Source organism: Thunnus albacares, chromosome 4 (assembly GCF_914725855.1).
Source record: "Thunnus albacares chromosome 4, fThuAlb1.1, whole genome shotgun sequence".
Classification (NCBI taxonomy): domain Eukaryota; kingdom Metazoa; phylum Chordata; class Actinopteri; order Scombriformes; family Scombridae; genus Thunnus; species Thunnus albacares.
The window spans coordinates 11,925,582-11,940,874 of NC_058109.1; the positions used below are offsets into that span (position 1 = coordinate 11,925,582).

Here is a 15,293-nt window from a genome sequence, read left to right on the forward strand (position 1 = left end):
AAATCTCTGATTTTCCTTTACACACAATTTAAGTTTATATATTGAACTTGTTAGCAAACAGTTGCTTATTTACACATCCAGCAATTACAGGGTAACATTATCATTCGTTTGGAGTTGTGTTTCTATCCACCTGGTGAATGAAAGTCCAATATTCACTCTCTATTATCTCTGTTTTTGCTCTCTACCAACTCCTGAGGGAAATATCTGTCTCTTTAGCTGCTAAATGCTCCACTATGTTCACCAGCAAGTCTGCAGCTAATTGTGTCTATTTGCTGTTTGGTGCTGCTGGTAGTATACAATAGGATTTTTAGAGCAGTTGCACGCTGCAGCCGAAAACAACGTTATAAGAGTGTTGAGAGTGAACCAAAATAGTAAAGTTGCAGCTGGACAGCTAAACAATGAGCTGAAATTTGGTGTAAAGCTCCGTAAAGCTGAGGGGAGCTGCACAGTCACTGATAATTCTTTGTAGGTTCATCACCACGAGCCATGACCGACATGTTAGACACTGTCAGTCACATAAGAACATAATATAAATTGAACATAAGAAAGAAGAGATAAGTAGCGAACTAGTGTAAAATAACATGATACTGTAGGTTGGTTTTCCTCCTCTCCTCCCCAATTTTTTGAGTCACTGATTTATAGCGTGTTTTGTCATACTGCATATGTGTTGTCAATGTGGTGAAGATGTTTTCCTCATTTGATTGTGTTTTGTGTGTGTTTTCCTCAGTTGCACTGCATTGTGTCATGTGTTATTTTGCCTCCTTTTATCTAAATGCTAGCAGAAGCTTTTCCACATTGCACAGAGTTACACTCTGGCAGAAATGTCACTAAACAAATGGACAACAATAAGCCAATCAATCATCAATCAGTCACTGGGTTGATCATTGTAATACAATTCTTATTCAAAGACTTGAATATCAGCCTATGTGTTGTTCCAATATTTAGTGTGATTAACAGTTTCATTTAAAACATATAGATTTTTGCCCTCAAAAAACCCATGTCAATCAAACCTGAGTCTTCTTACTGAAAACAAACCTGCATGAATCAATCTAAATCCGCGTGACATAAAGAATTTTTAAAGTGATGAGGTTTGCTGCAAGACTATATCACATAATTAAATTCATCATAGAGCAAACTTACCTTAGAATAAGTTAATAAGACGGAGTCATGCAGTGGCTCTCCAACTGTATACAGCAAAGTGAAAAATTGTGGTACTGAGCAGAGAACAGGCTGAACAAAGGCAAGCATGCTGAGACTCACATGGAGTTTAATGAAAGTGAAGTCCTGCAGTTTTGGGGCGAACCAAGCCTTCTGTTGGTCCTCACTTGTTCTGTCACTATAGGCAAAAATGTGCTGCTTAAATGTGCAAACATTCTCCTTCTTTATGGCCCAAACACTGCTAGATTTGATACATGTCTGAGTATTTGATTTTTGCACTCATCCTCTGTTGTTGTACAAATTAATTCTTAACCTGGCAAATAGTAAAAGTGAATATGAGGGGCTATGCAGTGCACATATTCAGCACAGACATGCTGTGATCTACACACATCATCACTCCCTAATATCCTAATATAATACACGCACATAGTAATTTATTCCCACACACAAACGCACAGACATGTTCACACGCTGCATTGTGTCAGTATCATCAGTCCCTAATGTAACCATCTGCTCTACTCTGTATTTCTTTTATGCATAAAATGCTAACCAACTCTTGGCAAGAGTCCCTCTCTTCACCATCTCATATGCATCACAGCAAATTAATGAGTTACCTGAGAGAGGACATGAATAGAGCTTTTGTGGGTCTAATGGGAAATTAAAAATGGCTAACAACCCTGAATCAGCCAAACTAATGGAGAGAGTGCTGCTGAGGCCGTTCTGGTATATGCCAGAACTGCGCCTATACTGCCAATGCACTGAGAAATAAACAGGAGGACCTGCATGATGGTTTCATAACTGACAGGCCTAATGAGCAATAAAAAAAAAAAAGCTAGGATGATCCAGCAAGGCAAACGAAACATTATTTGGGTAAATAGAATTCCCTTGAGCGGCGATCCCCTGGTCTATAATCAGATACAGTTTATCTATAATGAATCAGTATGCTTTAAATTTATCAGTTGAACTTATGCTGAGCTGTTTCAAAATCTGATTCAGAAGTCTATTTGTTGACACATAAATTTGCTCTACAAAGTGTTCTTTAGTACAGCATAAGCACAGATCTTTGGGTTGAGAATATTCTGATAACAACAACAGACACACACAAATCAGTTTGACTGTCACAGGACAGAAATGATATCAGGAGGTAAAATATACAAGCTTGGCAATATTATTTTGTCATTGTCATCAAATGCCATGAAAAGAGCCAAACCAACAATGAACTGATCTTACACTATTGTCTGTGTAACCAAAGCTGATTTAGCTTATTCCTCTATCCTATTAGGGCTGGGTATCGTTTAAAAAATTACAATACCAGTACCAATAGCAGTACCCTTAAAGTGATACCAATACCAATAGAATACTTCATTCTATACCTTTTTTTTTATATTTCATTCGATACCCATCATGTGAATGGAAACATTCAGTTGTGTAAAATGCAACCACTCCCTCCCATCCAAATGATTTTTACACAAATACATTTTGAAAGTGTTAAAATTATTAAAATATTTGTTAAATAACTGTACAAAACTGTACAGTAAAGTATTATAACCACAGACTGTATTGGTTGTAGCTGCTGGGGTAATGGGCCAATAACACGTTGCATTAAATTGAAGAACACCTGTGGTGATTGGCTGTGAGCAAAACCATACAAATAGTCATTTTTTTTCTAGATGTGGGAACAAAAAGGATCAAATGCAGGTGTCGTTTGACTGGAGAAGTCAAAGATAAGATACTAATTGGTACTGGGTTATTTTGGTCTATACCTTAAAGGTATCAAGTACCAATATCTTTAAGGTATTGAGTACTGATACCAAGCCCTACGTCCTATAGAGCTAAATTGTCAAAAACACATCAGTGAGGCACACTGGGTGATGTATTGCTTCATTACCATGAACACAATTCCACATACTGTACATCATCCTTCTGCCATAAATAGTCACTAGAGCAACAAATGTGTGTTAATCCGCTGCTAAAAATTGTCCCCAACAAATGCACAAATCACTCCAGGTTGAGTAACGTTTGCTAAAAGCAGTGCCAAGATGTTTTAGAAAATGACTCAGCCTTAAAAAAAAAAAAAAAAAAAAAGATACTATATTTTTGTAACCATTTTGAAAGATTTATAACTTCAGTGGGAACAAATGGTCTGGGGACTGAGTACCACAGACAGAGTATTACTGAGAGACAGATTTGCAAGTTGTTGGTTTTGGCATTTTCATGGTATTTGTTGACAATCTCCCTCCCCTGTGTGAATGATGAATGGTGAGTTTCCCCAGTGTGTATGTGTAACCTGTCCTCTTTTTTTAAAAAAAAAAAAAAAGCTTTATTAATTTATTAACAGGTTCACAATTTAAAAAATAAAAACACATACATAAGACACAAATCACAAATACAATGGAAAGATATAAAGTGCCAAGTGTATAAAGTGCGTATGGCATCTGTTTTTGGCGGCACCTGGAAATTGATCAAAGTCCTCCTGGTGAGATTCTTCACACATGTCATCAATCCATCTATGATTTTGTCATCCTGTTTTTCCATGCTGTATTTCTCTCTATTTTCTTGCTTTCTTTGTCTGTTTTTTACACTCATCTGTTGCATGTCCATCCTGGAAGAGGGGTCGATCCTTGAGGTTTCTTCCATTTTTTTATGCTGTTAAAGGGGTTTTGGGGGGTGTTTTTCCTTATCTGAATCAATGGTCTAAGGATAGATGATGTTGTATTGCTGTACAGATTATAAAGTTGCAGAAATATGTGTTGTGATAGAGTTGATATGTATATAGGATTTAGTGATGCCTTCCTTTGATAGGGATTTATTGTGTTAAAAAACAGACCATTAATATTATATGGACAACTGTACTGTACTGTTTAGGTGATGAAATGGTGTGAATCAGTAGGATACATATAACATTTAACATCACATCAACATTCTCATCTAAAGTGGTTTGGAGGAGGGGACCGTGAATTAAAGGGGGCAACATCAACACCCTTCAAGTCCCCCTTTTACACCTCCTTTGACTTCACCTCTTCTATCAGCCAACATGGTTTAATCTGAAACACAAGCCTCGGGTTGCAAAAGTCACTCTACATCTTGTCAGGACAATATTTTCACTGCCTCCTTTTCCCAGCGGCGATGACCTTCCTGCGTCTCTCTGATCTGTGCGGCACAGACACCCAGCCCACATTGACAGGACTGCAAAAGGCAGCCAAGCATATCTTAATCCATTCGAGCTCCGCTTTGCTGCAGCCTGGGTTGTCTAAGGTGCTGCTGAAGGTCTCTCTGTTTACAAGAAAGGTTTTTTCAACCACCTAGTCCATTAGTCCGAATGGAAGACGCTAGCAAAGGCTGGGGTAAAGGCTGGGGAGCTTTAGACAGCTGACAGAACCAAAGGTATTCTGTCATTTTGATGTCATGTAGCTAAACCTGCCAATTTCCTCTGACCATGCCCTCCTGAAATACGTAGACTGTTTGTGAAAATGTGCACACTGTTCCAATTTGCTCTCCATGTAAACACTCTTTTTTAAAAATTATTTATCAGGAATAAATGTGTTGTTCATCGTAGACAACCGTGTTAAGAGCAGAAACCTCATTTTCTTAACAGTTTTGAAAAGGGATTCACACAGCATTAACTCTGCACACTACACTTAAAGTACCTTTGAATCAAATTACATCCACTTTCATGGTTTGCAAATGATAGAACTCAGTCTTTCAGTTTCATGCTTCAACTCTCGTAGAATTAGTTCTACTTGTTGAATTAGACACGTAAAAATGAATCTGAATTAATAGCTGGTCAGAATTCGCTTTAAAATGCCTAACAAGCAAAGACGTTCAAACACCCATCCATCCATTTTCCTTACCGCTTATCCTCTAGAGGGTCATGGGGGAGCTGGAGCCAATCTCAGCTGACACTGGGCGAGAGGCGGAGTACACCTTGGACACGTTGCTAGTCAATCACAGGGCTAACATGTAGTATACGGACAGACAACCATTCACACCTACAGGCAGAGCCATCAATTAACCTAACCTGCATGTTTTTGGTCTGGAGTATCCAGAGAGAACATGCAAACTCCACACAGAAGGGCCCTAGCCAGCCGGTGGGTTTGAACCCAGAACCTTCTTGCTGTGAGGCAACTGTGCTAAACACTGCTCTACCATGCTGCCACGTTCAAAGGTCTGTTTCGTGAATAACTACATGGCTTCATCAAAGACCAGCTACAGCTGATGCAAAGCACACTTAAACATAACAGCTGTAGACGGTTGCACTTTATATAACTCCTTTCCCATTGAGCTTAAACAGCAGGATAGAGGGGTGTTTGTACTTGAAAATGACAGCTAAAGGTGTGGGTATGGGGGTGTATATTGCTGGTGGGATAGTTTGTGTGTCTCTCCAGTTCCCTTCACAGATGGAGAGGAGTGCCCCAGGTAAGTGGAGACCAAGCCAAGGATATGAAACAGGGATGACCAGGCTCCCACCGGAAGACAACAGAGGAACTGAGGGATTCTGGGATCTGTGCTACAATAGATAATTAGTCAGGAACATCTGTTGGAGGAAGTTCCCCTGTACCTCATGGGCCACAGATCTTAAATCACTCTTTGGCTCGGAGTGGAGAGTGAGCAGCTCGAGCTATTTACTTTGATAAATCATTTGTATTAATCACCAAGGTCCACCTGTACACTTCCATATGGCTGTGATGGGGTGGTGCGTGAACTTCAGTTGGTCCCAATGTGGTGAAAAACTAACCCAACCATCAAACGAAATGGAACTGAACGAAACATTTTAAACAAGTTTGAGCTTTCTCAGACTTAATCGTTTTCACTTTAAAGTTTAATCTCTCATCTCAGCATTTAAAAAAAAAACAGCCTTAAGTGTGTGCAGGTAATTCAATTTTCCAAGCATTTCATTTGAATGCAGAGACATAAGCTATCTGCAAATGGCATCAAATGCAAGGGAGTGACGATTCCCACTTTCAGCTGTAAAAATGTGTGTATAATTCTAACCTGAGCTACTGTGAGTGCTTATCAAGGTGGAGCTGATATGAAACTGTACTGACAAATTTGATTCTTTGATATTCCCCACTGTCACCATTTCATAAACATCAGTTCCATGTGAGGTTGTATTTCAGTTCAGCAGGAATAATGTTTACCAGGTTCACCATACGTTTAGTGTGTAAGCATGCTAACATTTGCTAATTAACATTAAGCACAAAATAAAGGCTGATGGGGATGTCACTAGTTTTGCAGGTATTTGGTCACAAACCAAAGTTTAGTGCAAATTAAAATTTTTGACCTGATGGTGGTGCTTCATGAAAAGTCAGTGTATCACCAAAGTTGTTGCAATTCATCCTGTGGAGAACATGAATCCCTGTACCAAATGTTATGGCGATCCACCCAGTGGTTCTCGAGACATTCTTGTTTGAATCAAATCTTTCTGTTGAACTTAGGAGAAAGGTCAGTGGATCACCAAAGTCAGTAAGTTTCATCCTCTGTGGATCATGAATGTCTGTATAAAATTTTATGTCAATCTATGTGATAGTTATTGAGATATTTCAGTCTGGACTAAAGTGGTGGATCAACAAAAACAAACAACAGATGGGCATCATCATCCCTGGAGCCACGCCGCCAGCAAGGCTAAAAAATCAAGCAGTGAAGGACATTTGCACACCACAAACATAATGGAACAGTCCATTGACCCCACCTACCTCTAAAAGAAATTATACCGATACTTTAATTTCAATAGCATCATCTACTAGTCCCCTCAATCATCAAATGTCACACTTGGGGCGGCCCTGCTCCTGGGCAGTGTAACCTGACCATTAGCACAAAATTGGATGCTATTTACAGCGTTGAGAAATAAGGTAAATAAATAAATAAATGCCCACTTGCGCGTTGCGAAATGGGGCCAAGGAGAAAAAAGGCAGTTAGAAATCCATCAGAATGTCATTTTGTGTGTCTCTGCCTCTCCCTCTCTGCCCATCCAGATAGATATCTGCTCATTTCGAACCTCACTCCCATTAACCTGTTCACAGGTTGCCAAGAGAGGAAGTAGTATTTTTCACCTTTCTATCAACTCCCCGTGCCTGCCTACAGACACCCACTAACCCCTCCTTTTTTCTTCTTCCCCTACTTTTTGTCTGTCTGAGTAAGTTCCACAAAAGATAATTTCCTTTTCAAATTACAGCAGGCCTTTTCACTGACCCGAGGGCATTGTGATAATGCAGTGTGGGAGCGGAGAGTGTCTCTGATGAGGGGTGAGAGCAAATGCAGCGGCCAGCACTAATGTCTTGTCAACACCATACTTGGACATGGGTGCCTATATACTGCACAGCTTCAGATTTGCAGAGCAGGGCAGGCCAGTCAGATTCTCTTAAAGCATTATGGGCTAAAAAAAACCCCAGCATGATTAGCTGCCACTCGCTTCACACAAAACAGGTTGGTGCTTGTGAAGGTACAATATGTGATGTTGTTAATAGCCAGGAAAAGAAAAAAAAACGTTGGTGAGGAAGCCTCAACAGGATGTGTAAGTGACTTGCCGAAGCAGCTTGCAGGCTATGTCGTGATTCATGAGCTAATCGCCTCTCAGTCCAGTCAGGCATGAGAAACACAGAGAGGAGGAGGTGTCAGGTACAGGAATACTTTGATATTAGAATTCAAGGCATCTACGTCTTGCCTTGAGCAGGATAATCCCATTATGCCTCAGGTCACAGTGGTGCACTCACAGAGAGAGAGGCACAACTCACTTCAAAATAAACTGCTTAGGGATGACGAGAATAACACAAACAGCCGTCAGAAATAACATCAAACTCCGACCAAAACTGAATTAGAACATCTAATTTAGGGACGAAAAATACCCTGGATATTGAAAAGAGAGAGTAACACAATTAGATTTTTAAAAAGCAAGAAAGTTTTTACAGGCAGACTTTTACAGTTCATCTTGGGTGTTTTCAAGATCGAGCGGTTTTTCATTACAGTCTGTCAGCTTTCATTACGAAATGAGAAAATTTAATTTTGCTTGGTGTATCTGACAGTTTTTCAAACTAATTCATCCTGTCAAGATAAAGCCTTGGCAAACCCACCAGATGGTGTTTGTGTAACTGAGAGCTTTGTTTTCAGTGTGCACATTTCGTAAAGTGCAAGACCCTTCCTGATTTAGATCTAAATGTTCTTAATTGTGTTAAGTTTCTTTTTGCTTTGGGAGAGGGAAATTTGTCTCTATCAATCTCTGATTACTATCTTGTTTAAACTAGATAAGCCTAAAAACAAACTGGTTGTTAGTGATTTTCAATTTATATTCACTTGGTCTTTGATTTATATTAATTTTAGATATTTCTCAGCAAAGAAAAAATGCTACAAATAGAAAGCTGCAACTCTGAGATAGGATTAAACAGAAATTTAGGTCTTGAATTTAATTCCATTAAAAATAGGACTGGTGAGTCAGTGTCATCCACTTACATTAAGATGTGTGCAGCTCCCTGACCACAGCTAAAAAATACCATTTTCCTAATATTATTTTCTATTTCAGATGGCTGACCAGGGAATTTATTCCAGGGAGGAGGTGTGGGAGGATTTTAATCAACAGCTTCAGAGGTGTCAGTTTGTAAAATCTGCAATTAAACCAGCTATAAGCTAATAACCTACATATTATAACCCACCTCAAAGAATTTAATTAGCAGGAGTTATACTAGAGAAGTTTAATGTGCATGATGATTTAAATGAAGTTCTTGGAACATTTTCGTCCACGGCAAGAATGAAATTTAGGAGAAATTATGACTAATTTGACAGGAATATTGTAATGTTAAAAGGAAATTCAGCACTGATATAAAATGTAATCATCTTTAAAAGAGTAGTTTCACATTTTGGGGCAAGAAGTTTTTTGTTTTTTGTTTTTTTTGCTGAGAGAACTGTTTGTTTATAACATTAATAGCTCAGCATCAAACTATTTGTTTTCATATCATGATTGTTTCTGTGGCTTTTGCTGTCTTGTAATAAGCTTTTAACCAGGAGGTATTTGTACAAAATACTACTTAACACAGTTGAGCTGACAAAGTTGCTCTCAGTCACCAGTGAGAGGAGCCCCACTGCTTGAGGCCACTGACTCATCCAGTGATAATAGTGAATCTGTACAGTCACTCTGATGATTTGGTACTAAAGTTTGTTTGTACTGAATGTAACAGCCAAAAAAGCATAACTGAACTGAAGAATTCAGAGCTTAACAAGATAATTAAGGCTAAAGTAATGTTAACCATGATGAACAGCCGGGTTATGGCTATGTACTGACACTGGAGAGCCTCTCATAGTAAAGCTGTTAGCTCAGCTACAACACAAGTACCACACAGAAAGGGCCGTGAATGTGCAGATTCTCTTCCTAATATGTGGAAATATCCCTTAAACACTCATATCAGCCAAACCAGAGCTTGCAGTGACTGAGAACACGAGTGTAGTGAGGATCACAGTGGTTACAGGTGGTCACAGCCTGCACAACAGGTGACTTATCTGCAGTATGTGATCCATGACCGCTGCCAAACTCATCCCATGCGCATCCTGCCCACCTCATTTTACTGCAGAGGATGAAACGCTGAAGTCAATAGCGGCGCACAGAATTGTCAAACAGCCAGCTCTCAGATCCACACTGTGGTTTCCAAACACGCAGAATACATTTCCATTCAACTTTTGTGAAGGTCTTTTATGGCAGAGCAACAAAACCCAGAGGAGCTGTGGTATGAAAAGATTTTTCATTATTAATAGAATATTAGCCCACATAAAGGTGAATGACTGAAGGATTGTGTTTCAACACTGCAGGGGCTGTAAAGTGCACAGAGGTTAATTCTCTGATCCAAGGGTAGATTTGTATCATTGTTTGTAGATAGAAAAGGTTTTTCCAGGGGATTGGATTCATGTCTTCTCTCTGTTCCTTGGAGCACTGTGGTGGATTGCCTGGTCTGATTAATCTTAATGAATTATGCAAATAACCTTTATCTCAAATGATTTAGCAATGTTTCTGTATTGTTTTATTAATGCACTTTTGAATTACTCTGTATAATCACGTAGCCTTTCCTCAGCCGTTCGCTGTTTGTAATTCATCGCAAGCTCTTTATTAAATCCATGGTGGTCTCCGGCGAATTGCATGCAGGAATGAGAAATTAGTCATTACTGTAATTTAATGATTTCTAACCAAACAAGAGGCAACCTGGATCGCTAACCATAGCAGCCCCCCACACTCCTCCCCTTCAGCGCCGGTCCCTCGGGTCTGATCTTTGGGAGCGAGCCTTCTATATTTTTGCTTAATTAATTATGTTTAGTATAAGGAGCATTCTGTAGTGAATGCACTGTTTCAATTACAGGCGGAAATTGACTTACAAAATATGAAATTCCCCACAAAGCAGTGGTTTGTTTGGAGTCTAGACACCCCAACATTTGACTAAATATTTATCTGCTTCAGTGTGTGGATTCATGCTTGTTTACCATTAAATGTGTCTTTTTTTGTTAAAAACAGACTCAAGATTTTTGAAAATTCTTCGTCATTTCCACACAGATGTTATATTGACATTTGTCTTGAAGTCATAACCATGACAGGTATACAGAAAACTAACATTACTTATTATCACATCAGACCACACCAGTCCCTATGTGAAAATGTCACATGCAGGTGAAATATAAATACATCTCCGACTGTTTCCTGCCTCCTCGGAGCCGCCTGCCTATAACCTTTTTGTCTTGTCTTCTGCAACGGAGGGTAATGGAGCTGCATGTTGACAGTAAGTATCATTAAACTGTATATGTGTCAAAATACATGGACATTTCATTCACCTTTAGACCACACAGAAGTGGTGGCTAGCATGGCCACTAGGGCTAAATAATCCATTTCCATTGTGCTTTGTCCATTTTCTGCCACCCTCCTGCTCCACGCTTTCTAGCCTGAATCCTTCAGATGGTTTATTTTCTGTAAGCTTTTAATAACATGCACTAACAATGCTTTTGGGACTTCTAACAGGCAGTGCCTTACGGGAAATCATTTGGACCAAAAAAAGGAAGGAAAAGAAAATAAAATGGCTTGGTTGGTGATAGGAAACATTAATTTAACAACAGCACGATAAACGAAGGCTTGGATGATGACAACATCTAGTTTTGGAAATGAATCAAATAGGATTAGGGTTGTTTTAGGGTGAGAGCTAATCATCGTCTCTCCCTGGACCATATTTCAGATGGCTTTTTGTGAAGTCTGTTCGTTTTAAGAAACAGTGCAGTGAGATTTTCCCTTTTGTATTTTTCAACGTGGCCTATTTCTGCATTTGCTGATTTTCACATTTCAGTTCCATCATGAGCGCAACCTTGATTAACTGTGAGCTCTCTCCCTCCCTCTTCTTTTTTTTTTGTCAAATTATTTGCTTGAACTGCAAATTTTGAGCCCAAACAGCTCCTGCCTATACAGCATTATGGCCTGATATACAAATTGCATTAACTGTCAAAAAAACCCAAATTTCTCCAGACAGTGACATCCATTGAGTTAGATTTATTGATATAATACTGACATTTGTCATCAATGGTAGTCACCAGGCTTTGAAAACAACAGATACCATTAAAACATTTTGGCAGAACTCAGCTGTGTTGACCCTTGGTGACTTGAAGTCAACCATCATTACATTTTTTTCAGGGTTTTATTGTTGTGGCATAATTTTTTTGACACATCAAGTCTTTGAAAAGAAGACTCGACGTCCTAACAAACTTAAGAAAGCCAAACACTCAATAGTTTCAAATCAAAAAAACAAGAAACAGAAGATATTGGCTCCATAAGGCTAAAAGGAATGAAAATGCTTATGATCTCACTAGATCTTTAACACAGATATGCATCGAGAGTTCTGGGGCGCTTTCTGGCAAGAAAATAACACAAAAATTTCACATCACATGGTTTTGTTCTAAGAATATTTTTTCAGGTGGAATCCACAGTCTCTTAAGTCAATAAATATCTTCATGGTTGAGTCTTCTAGTCCATAGGAATAAAACTATAATACAAAGAGAGATTTGGTGGGCAGTAGAGTTCAGAGACAACTACTGTTGATGCTGGATCTAAAGTCAGGAATCTTTTCGGATATGTAGTCTTATATGATGCTTCCTGCTCCTTTTCCTCCATTCGTTCAGTGGAATGTCTGTGATTATTGTCCTTATTGGTCCCTGGTTTCCACCAATCCTCAAAACACATGATATCCAAATGTCCTACGGTTGTTGGTCAAAGAAACAACGTCTGGTTCCAAACAAGGGTATCCTGGAAACAGACGACTATCGTGTGACCTAGAAAGAAAAGGAAAGAGAAGAAAAAAAGAGTCAGGAAAACATTGTCAGTGACATGAATGGATGCTGAGGATAAAAATGGATTTGACTCATTAATGATGACAAATTGTAATAGTAATACACTCAAAACCAGTGCTATCTGACATGCAGAATGACAGAAACCACTGGGAGAGGAGGGAAATAATTACATCCTCTTTACTTATTCCAGTTGATACAAGTGTAGCGACTCAAATATTCACATTCACACGACTATTCATCATTACACTATTTATCAAAAGTGTTGGTGTGGGGATGGCAATGTCGGTTGATCCACCACTGATCCAAACTGAAATTTCTCAACAACTATCTGATCGATTGCCATGAAATTTGAAACAGAAATTCATGTTCCTCAGCCGATGAATATCCATGACTTTGGTGATCCCCTGACTTTACATCTAGCACCAATAACAGGTCAAATTTTTCACTTATCCTATGTAATATCTCAATATCTACTATGTGGATTACCATGAAATGAACAGCTGACATTCTTGACTCCCAGAGGATGTTGCCCTCACATTTCCTCTAGGGCCACCATTAGGTTGACTTTTGTGGTTTTGAGTGAAATGGATAATCACAAACTTTGGAACAGTCATTTATGTCACTTAACTTTTCCTCCTTCCCTCCTTAATTTTTCCAATACTTTGATTTATGATCACAAAACTAATAACATTCCCATCAGCCTCAGCTGTACTTGTGTTTAATGCTAATTAGTAAATGTTAGCATGTTATCACACTAACTGCCATGTTAAGTTTTGATCATTTTATTAAATTTACTTATCTTACACTCATCTATAAAAGCCTAAATAACCAGGCTGCCCACATGCTCAGTGACCTAGTGGTACCTCCACTACAGCAACCTGGTGGTGCGTCTGCTGGGAATTGTAAGGTCTTCTTTTGTCAATCCTCACACTTGAACAGATGGATTTTTTTTGTCTGGAGGATCAACATGTGGAACTTTTTACCCATAGAACTCTACATGGATCATGACTGGGATCATTTTAAACTCAAACTGAAACAGTTTTTAAAGAGGGATCAGTAGTGTAGTCATGAGTGATCTGTTGCTTATCATTTTATTTTATTGTATCATTGTTTGTAAACTGTTTGCATCTTGTGCTATTTTGTATGTATTTTCTTGTGTTTTATGTATTTTAAAGGCCCGTCTAGAGATAAGCATTCAAAACTAGCTCAGGCTATAAATGCTGCGGTATGTGGTATCAGTTCATGCTTTATTTGTCCCTATACAAATAAACATTAAATACATAAAATAAACTTATGCAGTCAACATGGCAAAAACTTTTTATTTTTTTACATCGTTAACATTATAGTTGACAATCATCATGTTAGCATAGCATGCTGAATTAGCATTTTGCTCAAAGCACTGCTCTGCTTAATTACAGACTTTAAGAGCCACTAGTGTGGCTGTTGATGCTTGTTTTCATCTACCAGCTATTTAACATTGACTAATCACTTCAGCTCTACTTCATGAAACCAAACTATTATTTTTTAGCTTTGCATCTAACAAAAGTCTATATGTCAACTGTGTGACAGGTTCAAGGTGTGCAAATTCCCAGCTGGTATGTTTATAAATCAGACATCTGTGATGTTAATACAGCAAAAGTGAGAAGACAGTCAGCAGCTAGAAGTCAGACATAATGCGATGTACATCATGCTCAATGATTTCCATGCAAACAGGGGGAATATTATTATTCATGATGGCATACTGCTGGCATAAGTATTCTCAGACATTTTCATGAATATTAATCTAAAAGAATGAAAGATGCAGTTTGTACTACTCTCATTTTAAGCATAACTCTAAAAATACTCCCGTACGTGAATGTTGTTCTTTGTTGGTTTGCCCTTTAAAAGTAGAACACAAGTAACTTTTTGACTTGCCTTCTGATGTAGGAGGCGATATTAAACACACACATACAAACACAGGTGTTTCTGTGTGAATATTTGCACATTATTGTCATTCAATTAGCAGTTGGCAGGGTCTCACCAGTTGAACCAATAAAGGGTTTTACTGCATACAATCAGTTTTCTGACCAATACAATTTTAATATTTTGAGGAAGTGTGATTTTTCTGCTGCTTAGTGCTGCAGGGGAAAAAAAAGCAACTTGCTGTGTGGGGAGGCACAATTTAATTTTCACTTCCATGTGACAATCCTCGGGAATCATGGGTGTGAGAGAGAATATGAAAATGTCTTTCTACTGTTGCAGCAGCTGGCTGTAGACATACATTCATACATTAAGTTACGTCACACTGTTTTGTCACAACATTATCAGAGACCAATGTTTTTAGTGATAGGGCCCAAATATTTCTACAGGGAGCACACATTTTAGATCTGCTGAAAGAGTAGTGCAAAAATTAATCCAAAATGCATTTATTAGCACTGCTGATTATTGATGTACTGATAATTGTTATATATGTGCGGCACATGTATATGATTTCTATCCTGAGCTAAGTTTTCTTTTTCTTTCTTTCTCATTATAAGACCTAGAGAAATGAGAGATGAGAACTCCAGCAACACTTGTAGTATGAAGAACAACTTTATTAGTTGATCGACGTTTTGGCTTGTGGCCTTCATCAGGGTCATCATAAAACACATTACAAACAACATTTAAATAAAGTTCTATATGAAAAAAGGTTAAAAAAAAAAATTTAAAAGTTAAAAGACTTCCTCCCCTTCTCCGTGCACCTTGGAAGTAGGTGAAGTTGTGCCAGAGACCCTTACTCTGCATCATTATAAGACCTACAAATAAGAATGCCTTTTAATTTCCCCTCATAGTGAAGTGGAGGAGATAAGACATAAAATTAA

The 15,293-nt window shown here is 38.5% G+C and overlaps 2 protein-coding genes across 3 annotated transcripts in view; one reads left to right on the forward strand and one right to left on the reverse strand.

Annotated features, from left to right (window-relative positions):
- The window catches only part of LOC122980554 (adenosine receptor A1-like), a 719,840-nt gene that overhangs the window by 321,301 nt on the left and 383,246 nt on the right, over positions 1-15,293 (forward strand). The gene's annotated exons all lie outside the window — the stretch shown is intronic.
- The window catches only part of tafa3a (TAFA chemokine like family member 3a), a 104,665-nt gene continuing 101,211 nt past the window's right edge, over positions 11,840-15,293 (reverse strand). For both annotated transcript variants that reach the window (XM_044348696.1, XM_044348694.1), the window contains one exon: positions 11,840-12,435. In XM_044348696.1, the coding sequence (XP_044204631.1) occupies positions 12,424-12,435 (12 nt within the window). In that variant the 3' untranslated portion in view covers positions 11,840-12,423. The remainder of the gene's footprint in view (positions 12,436-15,293) is intronic.